At 35.9% G+C, this 16170-nt stretch overlaps 1 protein-coding gene across 2 annotated transcripts in view; it reads right to left on the bottom strand.

Moving 5' to 3' along the window:
- Positions 1-16170, bottom strand: part of LOC129740565 (protein gone early) — a 376826-nt gene that overhangs the window by 196809 nt on the left and 163847 nt on the right. For both annotated transcript variants that reach the window (XM_055732270.1, XM_055732271.1), the window contains exons 3-4: positions 14678-15727; positions 13673-13863 (exon numbers count right to left, since the gene is read on the bottom strand). In XM_055732270.1, coding sequence (XP_055588245.1) covers positions 13673-13863; positions 14678-15083 — 597 coding nt within the window. In that variant the 5' untranslated portion in view covers positions 15084-15727. The remainder of the gene's footprint in view (positions 1-13672; positions 13864-14677; positions 15728-16170) is intronic.

Raw genomic sequence — 16170 nt, 5'->3', positions numbered from 1 at the left:
CCTTAAGCTTTTCAAAGCACAAAACCTCTTTAAAGGAGAGTGTTAAACCACCACTATAAGCTAGATTCGTTTTCCTGACTAGACCAAGACCAAGGAAATTAGAGAAGATACCACTTTAGTATTGAAGTTTTGGTACCAAAATGATATTAGGATACAAAAGAACAAATATCCATTCCATAGTTCCGTACTAAAGCTCACTCAGAAAACATCGAACTGATGCATATACTGGTGTCAGTGGATTTTTATCAAATACACATTAAATAGTTGCATTGCTAGATCACTTTAAAGCATTTGTATGTTGCTGACCCTCTTTAAAAGAGTACATCTTAAATGAGAAAAAAAAAGTTCAGTGCTTTGGGCACCAACTTATCCAAGTTCGACTGTAGTTAGTTTTGTGTTTAGTTTTGTCGATAATAGTTTATAGATTTGTAACATTTGAGTTATGCTTGTAAGTGTAGAAAACTTGCGAAAAGCGAAAAAATGGATTATCTCATATTGCTCTGCAATTAGTCAAAAGAGCGATTCCAACTTAGTTTGTTTGATTATGAACTAAAATAAGCCTTTATGAGAAAAATCTATATCGAGACAGTCAACAACTACTCTTAAATTTAATCTTAAACTAGCTGACCCGGTAAACTTGAGCTTTTAATAAATAATCGTTAGAAGAAAATGTTTACTTCATCTACAGATTTTTAACTTTTTCGTGTTCGTGGACCAGTTTTCATGAAAATCGTCTTCAAGTTGTTCGAGTTGTGTCCCATTTCTAGTTGTTTTTTTATGAGAGCCCTTTTTCCATAAAAAGTAAGATTCTCGAAATTATTATACAAACCATCTTTGGCCCAAAAAAACCTCGAACCAAATTCCACTTCATTACGACCGTCCGTTTATACGTGATGATGTTACAAAGAAAACGCCTCCATTTTTATATATAAGATAATTTTGAATAAATTTTAGAAATTCCGTGAAAAAAATTCAAGCATAACAATTTTCCCGGTGAGGTGCCAAAATTCCCGGTTTTCCCGGTTTCCCGGTGACGTGATGAAATTCCAAAGTTTTTCCTGGTTTTCCCGGTTCGCTAGCAACCCTGTACTTACTTTGTGCAAGTCGATATTCTGAATGGTGTAAAAAATCGCCAGTTTAGTGAGGTGGTAAGAATGGTTGCAGTTGTATTGTCCAATACTGTATGTGTATTGTGTCTAAATTTTTCTCATCCTCTTTTTGCAAGTCGAAAGGGTTCCAAACACGAGATCGCCAACATAGACATGGTGCAATCATCATTGTCGACATTCAATTGTGAGTCTTAATATATGCTGTTCTTTTCATTTATCTGGGACACCTAAAGAGCGGAAATGGGCAGTTTTGGCACCCGAAAGCCCGACCGAATTTAAAATGCCCATAATGTTTGTTTATGGAGCGGAGGCGGTGAGATAAAAATCAACCTTGAGATGGAGGGCTTTTAGAATCAAGGACATTTTTATTGACCTAGAAAATTTTATTTTTTTTTGTATTTAAGTTCTGCATGTTTAATGTTATTACCCTCGATTGAAATTTTGTTAAGAAATAAAACTTAGGTCGAGATAAAAACCTTTGCTTCAAACCAACATTGCAAATAAAATTTACAGGTTTATCGAATATTGACAAAACTGTGGCATCCGTTCCATCAATGGGAAAACTGTACAAGTCTCGTTGCATAATCCCCATCGGAGTCCCAGCTGAGGATGGAGCATAATGATATAGGTTTCCTCCCCGAATTGTCACCTGGAGCTTTTTTTCGTGATGTCATTGTTTCTTACCCGAGAAGAACCCCAACCAACGACAACAACGATGTCGGAATGAAAAGCGGCAATACTTGAGCGAGAGTGACTTGTCTAACGAAAGAAAAACAATCAAACTTGCCGCCCTTTGTTTATGTTGTTCTCTCTGGTTGACTCATTCGTATGTTTGAGTATCCTTCCTGGCCCTTCCGGTTTCCATCCGGCTGGCTTCCGGCAGCGTCCTGTCTGTATCTTCGTTGTCAGAACTATTTCGACGGATTCAACCCCTTTGTCAATCTAATGATGCATGTATCTACAGGAGGAAGTGCATAGAATGACAAATTTCGAGGGAAAAGGTGAGCAGCAAGGGACAGCTTCCGGCCAACGAGGGGAATAGTGAATTTTTGATTTCATTTGTTCTAGCCTTGCCGTGGTGAATGGAACTTGTGCAAGTTCTATGAATTAAATATCGAACATGTTGTCTTCTGTCGAGTGAATCTGCTAGCGACCAAATCCTTAAAATTGACAAGTTTATTGAATGTTGGAAAATTTCACAGTGATTCAACTCTTAGTTATCGATTGGTTGCATCGAACTAGTTAGAAAAAAAATCCAAGCAAAATATGATATCCCCAATTGTGTTCAAATCATCGTTTCCATCTTTTCTACAATCATCTTAACGCAAAATGCATTCAAAATTTTCATAGTTTGACCGACCAAACATCCAAACAATTTCAAAAAAAAAAACAAAACAAAGTCGCGTGGTGCAGCTTGAATGGCCACGTGGAATCTCCAGATATAAATCCCAGAACGAAGAGTGGGTCGAATAATATGTGCCCTACGGTGTCGAAATTCGATTTGCCTCTTCCCAGCACAACTGTTTCGACCGCATATACGAATAAAATATAAACGCAACAATGAGTTAGTGAGGCCAACATAGTTTCAATATAAACTGACCGAATTTCCCAACAAAACATATTGCTTCGTCGAGTTCTATCCCATGGGGGAGGAAGAAAATCTCGTCTCGTTTAACCCCGCAAGAAAACCAGCGAACAGCTGATGAGGTTCTCTTGACGAAAGTGTGCAAAAGACCGTACAGTTTAAGTGTTGCTTCCATATTGAACGAAAAACCAAAAAAAATATGCCATTAGCCGGTATATTGGGTCATTCGGCACATCCAAGCACTGTCGTGAATAATCAAACAATTACCCTTTTACCTAGCTTTTCATCCTCGGAATCAGGACAACCGGCGTGAGATTGAATTGTCCTGTAACAAATTAACTGGCACTTTGCGCCTTCCATTACGAAATTTTGTTTTAAATTCCGATAGTTTGGTTGAAACAGAAAAATGCACATCTTTATGGTAGGTGGTTAAAAAACTTCGACAACATTTTAAAACAAAACAAACTTAGTGCTTTTAAGGTTTCAAATTGGATACGCAATAGTACGCAATAAAAGTTACAACTCGTTTGAGCTTTTACTAAAAACCGCGAAGAAATTCAATATGCTCCATGCTACAGAGCCAAATCCATGAAAATATACTTCCCTTTAGTAAAATGCCCGGAAAATGGATTGGACCCACAAGCTTACGAACTAGACAGCTGTAAAAAATGACTTTTTGCTCCCATATGTTTTTCCGATGCCTTTTAGGTCACCAAACATCAGTGTAAAATTAAAAATGATTTGGTTGATTCCTGAGTTAGCGCAACGCGTTTCAATTTTGTATGGAAATTTGTATGGAAGAAGAAATTTTGGCACATCAAATCATCCAGAAAATTCGAATAAGCTTGAAATGAAGTTGGTCTTTGATTTTTGGATTTGACTATTCTTAAGCTTCATTTTTTGGTAACATGACAAGCAGCTAAGTAATTCATGAAAAAATGTATAACCAATTCAAAATAAAAAATCTGAATCCATTGAAAAGTATTTAAAAATTGAAGACTTTGCTTGCTAGAGCTTTTAATAATTTCATGAAATGCTTTTTCAAAGGTTATTCCAACCATTAAATTCCATAGCTATGCTAAGCAATTTTTTGAGATTTTTTATTCCCATCCTACGGTTACACAGCTCTCAAGTAAGCAGTTAAAAACGCTAAAATTTAAAAATGCGTATTGCTGTTTCTGGCAGCAAATAAAACAAACAAAAATTATGGGAGGAGTTTAAATTTAAGAATTTGAAAATTTCATACAAAGCTTACAGCGGTCTATTACGAACAAGATATAGTGACTTTTTAACCCCATATTCCCCTATATTTTGTGAACAATCCAACATCCAACAACATTTTAAATATAGTTCAGAAAAGGCATGTTCGAACTTGCCAATTTTGAACCAAGTGAGACTTATTTTATGTGTTTTTTTTAAAGAATTGAATGAAGGCTGATTAAGCCACCGCGCGCAGAGTAAAATTGAGCTATGACTGATTTTACCCTCAATTCTCCTACATTTTTCAGTTCATTGAAAATAAAAGCATGCTCGGACTTGAAATGTTTTAATCAAATGAGAGGAGTCCCAGGAGTCAAATGAAGGATGTTTGAGCCACCGCATGCATCGGAAAATGAAGTTATGACCGCTTTACCCTCAGTTCTCCTACATTTTTCAATTAATTATGAAAAAAGCATGGTCGTACTTGAGAATTATGAACCAAATGATAGGTCTGTGTATTCTTTCCGAGGAATATTGTGAAGGCTCTTTAAGCCATTTAGAGGCTGATTTAAGCCTCGATTTCCCTTATTTTTTCAATAAATTATGAAAACAGTAAGTTCGGACTTGAAAATTTTGGAACAAATGAGACCCATCTAGTCTGATTTTTTTTTCCGAGAAATCGAATCAAGACTATTTGAGCAACCGCACGCATCGGAAAATGGAGTTTTGGCCGTTTTCCCATAAATTCCCCAACATTTTTTAAATATTTCCGAAAAAGCATGTTCGAGTTTGAAAATTTTGAACCAAATGAAACATATCTTAAGCGGTTTATTTTAAGGAAACGAATAAAGGTTATTTGAACAAACGCACGCGTTGTAAAATGGAGTTATGGCTGTTTCTATCCTCAATTCTACTGCATTTTTAATACAATTCATAATAAGCATGTTCGGACTTGAAAATTTTGAACCAAATAAGACTTATCTTGTGTGTGTTTTTTTTTCGAGAACTCGAATGAAGACTGTTTGAGCAGCCGCAAACATCGGAAAATGGAGTTATGATCGTTTTACCCTCGATTCCCCTACAATTTTTCAATTAATTCAATTTTGAAACAAACGGCTCTTTGGATGTAAAGCTGAGGCTCTTTAGCTAACTGCGCAAATATTATACATATTTTTGAATAAATATTTACAAATTCGTTCTAAACCGATAATTGAGTCTTGTGACATGGTATAAGAATTTTTATAGGTCCGGAAGACAGTTTAAAAATGGCATCCACTGTAGGAAAAAGTGGAAAGGATCAAATGGCAAAAAATCATTTTTAGAAACCTAAACTTACAATTGTTTGTTTTTCACTGTTTTTGAAGCATCAGCATAGATCAAGATTTAATTTATCATTAACCGTAAACAACAAAAATAAATAATTTTAATGTATCTGAATGTAACTACATCATTGGCAATTCAGATTGTCCAGTTTTAACAGGGCTTGCCCAGATTTTTAAAGAAAAAATTGGGAATGCTAGGTCTGTCCGGTTGCCAGATATCGAGGAAAAAAGCCCAGTTTTCCAGGATTATTCACTATTTTTATTTGAAATTCCAAATTTCCAACTCGTTTCAGCGAAATAAATTCGCATGCATTTTGTGGAATTGTGCGATAAGATTTGAGATGTGCTTTGGTTAAAATCCATATTTCGTGTGTTTGTTTTTCAGCGTTTCTTCCACTTTTTTTGCAGAAAATACCTAGATTTTGGTAGGATTTGCCCGGATATAACCCCATTTTTTTTAAATAAGAAACCCTATGCCCGGCTTTGCCCGGCCTGAATATGTAGAGAAAAGAATCTGTAAAGCTGACCCATACATGAAATTCAAATACACAATTCCAAAACTGAGAGTTGAGAATTACAAATTAAAGTTTAACAGCTTTTCAAAATCGAATCAGCAATGAGAATTAAAGGAAAACTTCAATTCTGAAAAACTATTTGAAAACTTATTCACAGGCTTAATTTTTGTAATCAATAACTAAATTGACCTTTGCACCACGATGCATTTTTTTATAATTAAATTGTTTTGATTTAAAAAAAACCTTTGAGTCTTTGAACACACTTAAAATTCCGAGCGTGATGCCTGCAGCCAATGTTTACCAAAAGTAACCGTGGCATTGGTTAAGGAGACCACATTAAGAAGTGTATTCGAAAAAAAATGCAACACTTTCTGTTGTGAATAACTTTTGAATGCATGGATGAAAATTGATGAAATTTTAAGATAAGCTACCTAGTAACGTGAAGTGTACGTGCACAAAATTTGATGACTATCTGTCAAGTTGTTTTTGAGATAGTGTCCAATACAGAAACTCATTGACAAATTTTTTTTGGAAATTATCGAGAAAAATCCAGGAAAGTCCCAGTGAGAGACCATAAAACAGCTGGAAATCAATTATTCGGCCATAGTTCATATGGTAAATTGTTTAAAAAGTTCTAAAGAACCCAATAGTGAGCTAAAATTTGAAGAAATGTGAAGATTTTTGATTCCATGAAGTGAGATGAATGTGGGAGGTTTTTTCAAGCTCCATCCGAAAATATAAAAGAGGAAGTGATAAAAAAGTCGAATTTCTCTGACTGGTTCATCTAACTAACTTATAAATAGGCCTGACTTAATACCTACAAGGTAGAAAAGCTACCCATTGGTAAAATAAACAAAATGCGGTGGTCAAATCGTGCGAAAAATATACGAAAAATTTCGTAATGGACAGCAAAACGAACTCTTTAGCGGTCACGTGGCAGACTTTTAGTTTAAAAGTCTCGCCTGTATTCTCGGAGATAAACAAGCAGAAAAAATTGAAACATGTAATGTCCAATACTTGAGGATGCTAACGATCTGTGGAAACTGCAAATTACTCAGTCTTTCATAACGATTGACACGATGAATGACTAAAAATACAAAGAAGACTGCCTCCAAATTCGACCGTTTTCTCTGCAACGCACTCCGATAGGTCCCACAAAGTTTAAAATCTGTTAGTTGGATCTTGAATCGTGCCGTTACGCAAAAACGGCAGTAGAATGATAAAAAGTGAAATATGTTGCTTTTGTGCCGAAGGAGGAATCGGTTAAATTTGTAATATCTTCGACCAAATTCAAAATTTTGAGTAATTGCGAAAGTCAAGCTTCAGGAAACAGCAAACGTAATCAAAAATAGATTTGATTTGGAAAAAGGGGGTTCATCATAGTATGCATTATAGATAGCGCACGTGTTGCCCAAAAATTAAAGTCAAAAAATTTCTTCACTGTTCGCTATCTCAAAAACCACTTGACAGAACATCTTAAAAAATTGCATTTGTAAACATGACACTACCAGGTGACCTTGCCGAAAATTTCATTCTTTCGAAAGTTATTCACAAAACTAAGTGTTGCATTTTTTTCAAATACACTCCTTATTACAGATTTATACTGGTCGAACCACAGATTTTGTTTCCAGTAATCTAAGCTTTAGTCAGCATTGATGAATGATATACATTGCAATGCATTGTTTTGAGTTTCATTCTTCATTCAATTGGACGCACAATACTGTGGCATAAAATGAGATTTTTAATTTTTCAGTTGCATTAAATTCTAAAGGCACGCTCGCTTGATGTCATGAATTTTGAAAATTATACCAGTTGTCTGGTGCATAATTTTTGAAAATTTAAATTTTCGGCAGCACAAATATTAGTTGAATTTAATCTCATTCTTCTGGATTTTGGAAAGGATAAGCTTAATCTATGAAATGGCATAGAAAGCTTGATAATTTCAAGAAAATGTATTTCTCTTTATTTACTTTGTTGTTTTTTAAGCTTTTCTTTGCCGAAGAAATTATGAATATTCTGCTTATGTTAACATGTTCAAATTTCAAATCTTTCATTTATTTATTTAAGCTTGATATGGATTTTCATTTTCTTGACTCGATATTTGCCAACGCATTAAAATTGATATAAAATCAAACCATGTTAGAAGAGTTGACGATCCAGAAGAGAATCCATGTCCTTAATGGCAATCAGAAACAGAATTAAAGAAAATATCCAAGAGTTTGAAGAAAGCTCTAATGGTTTTAAAGTAAAATTTCGTAAAACATATGTTCATTGATCAATCATATATTTTGTTTTTTTCAATTGAAAAAAAAATGTGAGGAACACCTTGTCACCAGAGCGAACTTCATAGATTCCCTTCGGGCCCGAGGAAAACCACCCGACGTTCCAGTGAGGGATGTGTTAGCTGTGGTGGACTTGGACTATATGTTCGAAATATACCTTTTCCTAAAAGCTATTGATCTTCGACTATAATTCTTTTTATTTTTATGTTTCCCTACCTATCTTCTTTTTCACTAATCACTAATCACTAATCGTACTTCCACAGCCAGAACTTATGTCTGAGTCCCAAAGAATAATACAAGTTTGTTATTATTCTTCTTTTCTTTGTTCATGTTTTCGATTATTTCAACATAAAAACATTAAAATGATCAAAAACATAAAGTGGTTGGGCCTACCATGGAGCAGAGAACGCAGAGACATCTGGAACACAGGAACAGAAGAAACGTGGACCACCAGTACCATACGTTTCAATTGGGCATCGATGGAAGCATGCTAAGAAATTGCTTCTTGATGAAGAAACCATGTTTCATGTAAATTAACTACTCCAATCACTAGGACCATCATTTAGCGGCTGGAAATGATTTATTTTGTACACAGAATTCACAAAACTTAAACAGAAGCATTTTGTAGAATTTCATGAAATTTATAAACGTATCTAAAAAAAAACTTTTTCTTAGTTGAATTGTTTTGGATTTCAGTGTACAATCATTTCTGGTCATCGACCAAGGATAAAGCGCCTTTACTCGCTCTTGAAAGTAAAGAAGAGAAACAAAAAATATTAGTAGAACATTAAACCTTTCGAGGTCTGTTTGAGCTCGAAAGGTTTTTTCTTTAGATGTTTACCCTTATTATAAATTTTTTCTCACACTAAGAAATCCAGTCTCAAACTTCTTATAATTTTTATTATTTTAACATTTCAAATAGACATTGAAAATGTGTGATTCAATGCAATTCAAGACATTAGATCATATTTGAATTGGTAATTATTTTCGACAAGGAGTGCATATTTAAATCCAAAAGCTGTCTAATTGTAAAAGCACATCCTATTGGGTAAATAAGATTCATGAAAAAATAACAATCAAAGTATTTAATTTATTTATTTGCTACAAGAATACTTATCATTTGAAGGTTTTTTTTACTTCGGAATGTTTCTTCGGTCATCTTCCAGCAAGCACACTTCTCCTCACTTCCCCTTCACAAAATCCTTTCTTTTTCTAGGCGCCAAACTTTTACCTTAGCTCTCAACCTTTCTATTTAACTAAACTTCGGATTTACCAATTTCCAAAGATATTTTTCTACTGTCGAACCGTATGCAAGCGTCCTTATATGTTAGACGCGTAAAACCGACTCGCATCTCAGCAACCTGTATAACCAATCCCCCCGTTTTCTCCACGTGGATTTTTTCCTTCTTTCGCTACGGCTACCAGTGCAATTTTGAATACGCAAAGTCAATAATGGCTTTTGATGAATTGCTGGATTTAACCAACACTTTCCTGGACACTGTCTAAACCAATTTTCATAACCTAATAAAACGTTTGAACCTTCCCATGTCTATTTATGCAAAGCAATTTTTTCATTTTTCACATTTTCCACTTCTACGACACCCTTCAGACTAAAAAAACGCCGTGTGCGAGCAAGGCACTGATCGCACACATTTTTCTAAAAGCTTTTTTAACCCCACTGAATTAGTTTTCTTCGAGTGACTACTTTCAGGACATTTTTCCCTCACATTAAGCACTTTCTTTGAGAACCCAAACTCAACAAGCCTCAAAAAATAAATTCATCACGTCGCTTACGCAGCCACACGTTTTGCAACCTTTCTGATTAAATTAAACTTATTTCACTTGAAAATCGCGAAACATGCCGTTAACACCTTGAAACTTTATTCCACCCCTCACATTTGAACTCTGTTTGGTAGTTTCATATCTTTTTAACAACGAAAAAAAATTAAATTTTATAAAATTTTCGCGGACGGACCAAAATACGCGTGCGATTGGCAAGCAGCATCGCCTACTCCTGTTTCCCTACCTATCTTCTTTTTTCTTAAAAAAGTGAACTAGATATAAGCACACAATTGTAATCAAACAAAACGAGTTTGGCTCCTTAAAGCCTAAAGGTATGAGCCGTTTCAAATAAAGAATTTACAAAAAAAAACAAAAAAATCTTTGATGTGAATCTTTCCATCTCTGAAATATGAAAATTTGAAAATTATAGCTCTTCTAACTCAAAAGATTGCTGACCACTGATCTAAACTCATGATTTTCATTCATATTTTAAAAATATTTATGTTAATAATACCAATATTTGCTAGTGTGTTCGTAAGTTTGATTTACAGCACTGTTCACTTCTTTATTTCCAATACTGTATATTCTTTTTGTTAGAAAATGTAAAAGTTTCCTTTTTTTTGACGTACATACATTCATTTGCGACTGTTTTGATAGTATTTTAAAACAACACCATTAAATATATCCTACACGAATGCCATACAGATGGTGAAGTGTCTCAAATAAAATTATAAAATTATACCATCTATATATATAAAAATGAATTTCTGTCTGTCTGTCTGTCTGTCTGTCTGTCTGTCTGTCTGTTCCGTATAGACTCAGAAACTACTGAACCGATTTGCGTGAAACTTGGCAGGTGGAGGTATTGGAGGCCGGGGAAGGTTTATATTATGGTTTGAGACCCCTCCCCCTAACAAGAAGGGGGGAGAGGCCTCCCAAAAAATAGACAATTTTTTGCATAACTCAAGAACCAATCAAGCAAATGGTATCAAATTTGGCATGGTGAGGTATTTGGGGACGGAGAATATTTCTATGAATATGAGGTACCCCTCCCTCCTCTCAGTAGGGTGATAGGAAGGGGGGAGGGGGACTACCTTACAATTTTTCATATAACTCGAAAACTAATCAAGATATTGGAACCAAATTTAACACGGGAAGGTATTCGGATACGAACAATATTTGAATGATTATTTGAGACCCCTCCCTCTTTCCAGTAGAAATGGAGAGGGTCCTCCTTCATATTTTTTTACATAACTCAAAAACTAATAAAGCAAATGGAACCAAATTTGGCATGGGCGGGTATTTGGGAACGTGTCATATTCTTATGATTGTTTGAGACCCCTTCCTTTTTCCAGCGGGGAGAAAAGAAAGAGGGAGGGGAGTTTCGTACAGTTGTTACTGCATATCTCATGATCTACAACAGCAAATGGAACCAAATTTGGCATGGAACGATATTTGGGTACGAGAAATGCTTCTAAGAATATTTGGTATCCCTCATTCCTTCAAAGAGGTGGATGAAAAGGGGGAGGAGAGGTCTCCCTTACAATTTTCAGTATAACTGGAGAGTTGATCGAACAAATTGAACGATATTTGGCATGTGAGGGTATTTGGATACGAGAAATGTTTCTATTATAAATTGAGGCCTCATCTGTTTTAGCGGAAAGATATGAAGGGGGGCTTCCATACAATTTTTTTGCATAACTCGAGAATTAATCGAGCCAATTAAACCAAATTTGGCATCAAAGAGTATTTGAGTACGAAAAATACTTTTACTATATGAAACAATTCCTTTCTTGCAGTAGGATGATAGAATTAGGAATATAGATGGAGAAGAGCAGGCTTACATTTAACTTTTTTTTACAAAATCCGAGAAATGAACAAAACTTAACATGGAATATCATTTTGGTATGATTCTATTATTATCTGACACACCATCCTCTTTTCAGTGAGTAGGTACATAGGAGGAGGGAGGTGAACCCAATTTTGTTTTGTACAATTTTGTTAGCGTAAGTTCTCAATTTATGCTAACGAATCCAATAAATGGAAACAAATATGGCATGGAAAGGTACTTGGTTACGAGATATGTTTCTACGGTTACGCTTTACAGTGTAAAGAGGGGAAGAAAGGAGGAGGCTCCATATACATTTTGTTGTAAAGCTTAAAAACTTATCAACCAATGGAACCATATTTGATATAAGAGGATTTTTGGGAACGAAAAAAATCGGTATGATTATTAAAGATCACGTCCTCCATTCAACAGGTGGTGGAGGGAAGAACAGGAGAGGGGGCTCTAATATCAGTTTTTTAGCATAAATCCAGAACATATCAAGCAAAAACAACCATATTTTATTGTTAGTTAGTTAGATTGTTTACGTACGATTATATTGAGACCCTCCAGAAAGATTAAAATTATCAGATCTTCAACACAAATTTATAAAACAAGATTCAGGATAAAAGTTTAAGTTATCTTTGTGTTGCAATTCGAAACTTCAGCTGCAGCTCTCATGTTATAGCTTTTACTTATGAATTATGTTCTAATTTGATTTAAAATAATGCCACTATAATAATTAAAAAATTTTTTAATATCACTTGATTTTGAAAGGTGTAGCAAAGCACACCGGGTCAGCTAGGTAAATATATAAAAATTATATTTTTCTACACAATGAAGCGGTATTTGTAGGCATCAAACGTGTGCAAATTAAAAAAAAAAATGATCCATTTATTTGTTATTTTGGAAAACTTGTCAAAATTTACACTTTACATCGCCATCGAGTCCTGTAGGAGAACAAAACTTGAGACGCGGTTCGATTACTCCCATGCCACAGAAAACCCATGTCGAAGTAGATTTGTAGACAATCAATGGGTGCACATGGGTGCACGGAAACACTTCAGTTTCATCAACGTAAGTATGCGTTTGCTTGCATTCTTTAGATCTCTAATTCGTGTATGTTCACGATTTTATAATCGTGATTATTAAAAAACGACAGAGAAACAAAGCATTTCTCTTCATCCCATCACAAGACGGAAGAGAATCGTAGCTCTAAATTGGCATATTATTCTGGGCTTCCAAGCGAATATTTGGATGTAGTGGTTACGAATATTTTTTTCGGGAAGAACCAATTTCATTTTTGACTTTAAAACTAGAACATACTAGGTAGGAGCAGTGTAAGTTGATACACATTAATTCTGAGTCGAAATAGCAGCGATCGGCAAAGGTATGCAATCTTTTCTTTTGGTGGATATTTCACGATACTCAAACTCAAACCGGTAACAACAAAATTCTTCCTAAGTGGACAATTTCACGTTCAGTTGACAAGAACCTGCCCAGGAAAGTGCTTATCAGTCTGGACAAATCTTGCAGCTTCCGGAAGACCAGATGTCCCCGGTCCAAAGTTCGAGGTGAGAAAATTAATGCATTATTCATTCGATTCGGAAAACGGAAACCTTGTTCTGGGCCAGTTTTGCGGTATCCAGCGTGAAGAAAAAACAGGAAGACGTCTCTGTTACGGGGCAGCTCCGGCGATAATACAAGCCGTACTTTTTTCTAGCACACTCGTTCCGTTAAAGAAATACTACTGTCGCATTCCCGAGAATGAGCCCCTCGAATAAAACCTAGTCGAGACGACACGATTGGCCAAATGAGAATGCCATTTGTGTACCTGGGGCAAGTGGAACGGTTGCCAAAACATGCCCGTGCCCTTAAACACATGTATTTGATTTGAGTTTTTTCTTGCTTTTTAAATAGGCTAAAATTGTAGATAATTTTGCAACGATGACCCTGACAAAACAAGGTGCCAGACGCCAGCATTATGAGCGTAAATTGATTGTAAGGGAGAAAAAAAAATTGAAACAAATAAGAAATCAATGGCGCACTTACCTGTTTGCTAGCTTCCAAACATTCTGCCTCCAGACAGACTTCTTTGGTCAAATAGCCCGGAAGACGGGGCCAGAAGATGACCAGCAAAATTAGAACTATCAGCAACAGCAGAACGATCAGAATTAGGGAAATTAGGGGCCGCTCTGATTTTTTGGATACTTCGAAGGTGGTCAGCAGCCGATGGTAGGAAGCTGTGAAGAGGGATGAGAGACAACATGAGTTATGCATATTTGAATAAACATGATGAAATCCAGATTTGAATTTCAAGATTCAGATTCAAGAAAGAATTGGTTTTAGAATTCGAGGATTCAGATTTATGATTTCCGAAATCAGAATCAGATTTCAGATTCAAATTCAGGCTCAAATTTAGATCCAGATTTCAGATTCAGATTTCAGATTTAGATTTCAGATTCAGATTTCAGATTCAGATTTCAGATTTCAGATTTCAGATTTCAGATTCAGATTTCAGATTCAAATTTTAGATTCAGATTTTAGATTCAGATTTCAGTTTCAGATTTCAGATTCAGATTTCAGATTCAGATTTCAGCTTCAGATTTCAGATTCAGATTTCAGATTCAGATTTCAGATTCAGATTTCAGATTCAGATTTCAGATTCAGATTTCAGATTCAGATTTCAGATTCAGATTTCAGATTCAGATTTCAGATTCAGATTTCAGATTCAGATTTCAGATTCAGATTTCAGATTCAGATTTCAGATTCAGATTTCAGATTCAGATTTCAGATTCAGATTTCAGATTCAGATTTCAGATTCAGATTTCAGATTCAGATTTCAGATTCAGATTTCAGATTTCAGATTCAGATTTCAGATTCAGATTTCAGACTTCAGATTCAGGTTTCAGATTCAGATTTCAGATTTCAGATTCAGATTTCAGATTCAGATTTTGGATATCAGATTTCAGATTCTGATTTAGATTTTTGATTCAGATTTCCGTTTCTAGATTTCGTATTTTGAATTCAGATGTTTGGCAAATAAAGAACACTCACCACTAAGCATGTTCTTCTTTTTGCCCTTGATAGGCTTATATGGCTGAGTCCCACCATCAGCCATATCAATCACAGAAACCCCTATCCCATCTTGACCCTTGTGAAGGTCCCCATTTTCCCCATCCTCAATGGACCCCACGCCACTGCCATCTCCCCCACCAATATCGGTAACTTTCACGACGTTGGCATTTTTCTGTTGGTGCAGCAATTTCGCCTCTTCATCTAGCGATCCGGAACTTCCGCGCTGGCCAATGGCCTTCTTGTTGCCACCGGACGTCACATCAGCCCCAAAACGAACCCCCGCCCCAGATCGCCCATTTCCGTTGCCATTCATGTTGTTTCCCTTCCGGGGAGGATCGCCATTTCCTCCTCCCAGCGCAGCACCACTTTTGGCATTCTCTGCCATTTTGTAACGAGTTTTTTTGAACTTCAAAATTTTGACCACTAAAATTGGCCCACTTTACACCACCACTGTGGGCGACGACTTCCGTCTTCCCGCAACTTTCCAAAAATCAGGTCAAGGTCGTGAAATGATTGCGAGGAAAAGAATAACAATATTTCTACTTCGCTCGTTAGGATTTTTTTTTTCAAATATTTAGCACCCACTCAATAACGGAACAAACAGCCGACAAATTTCACACTTTGTCTTCTTTGAAGAAAAACACTGGGATACACATAGAAAAGCATCATTCGATCGGGGCGCGGCGATCATTCATCTTCTGTACGATCCAAGAATGGCTTTTGTTTTCTTCTTTCACCGCACGGTTACCGCCATCAATTCTGGACGAGCAACAAATCTCATTTGTATACACGCGACGAGGGGCTAAACTTTTCACCACTTTCGGCCCCCGTTTTTCATCGGAAATCGGCAATGGATGTTTTTCTTCAAATTTCTTAGCTCAGATGCGTTTGAAAACAAAAAACCGCACTAGGTGCAATCAATTTTGGGTGTATGACAGTTTGCGGCATTCCAAGAAAAATGACGGTGACTCTCCATCCGGTTGTCGAATCATATTAACAAATGTAGCGTGCCACATGATTGAAGCAAATCTGTAAAAAAAGAAAATATACAAAATTAGTTAAAAATTCAATTCGTTTCACAATTTTAAAAATATTGTATAAAAATTAGAATTTTTCTTTCCCACCCATATTGAACGCCTCTCCTGGCGATTCGATAATATTTTCCGTTATCAGTCGGAGGTGTTATCCTAGTTATCCCGCAGCGTGAGCTCGTCTGAATTTTGGCTTATTTTGTGCTCAACTGCTCTACTACTAGCAGGCCCGGAGCAGAGTTGAATTTTGCCTGGTTCTTTTTTGTGTTTACCATTTGCTTATCGCGGTGATTCCAAAGTCGGTGTTGATTCAGGGATAGCATAGGCGATTTTTAGGGATTCTCATTGGTTTTTGGCTTTAACACGTTCGTCGCCTAGTGTCACCCACTACGAATTACATCTTTAAAAAGTGAAAACGTTAAAACGGAGATATCGTTTTTA

Source organism: Uranotaenia lowii, chromosome 1 (genome assembly GCF_029784155.1).
Source record: "Uranotaenia lowii strain MFRU-FL chromosome 1, ASM2978415v1, whole genome shotgun sequence".
NCBI classification, from domain to species: domain Eukaryota; kingdom Metazoa; phylum Arthropoda; class Insecta; order Diptera; family Culicidae; genus Uranotaenia; species Uranotaenia lowii.
The sequence above is the reverse complement of the archived record's forward strand: the minus strand, read 5'-3'. Positions and strand labels throughout refer to the sequence as shown.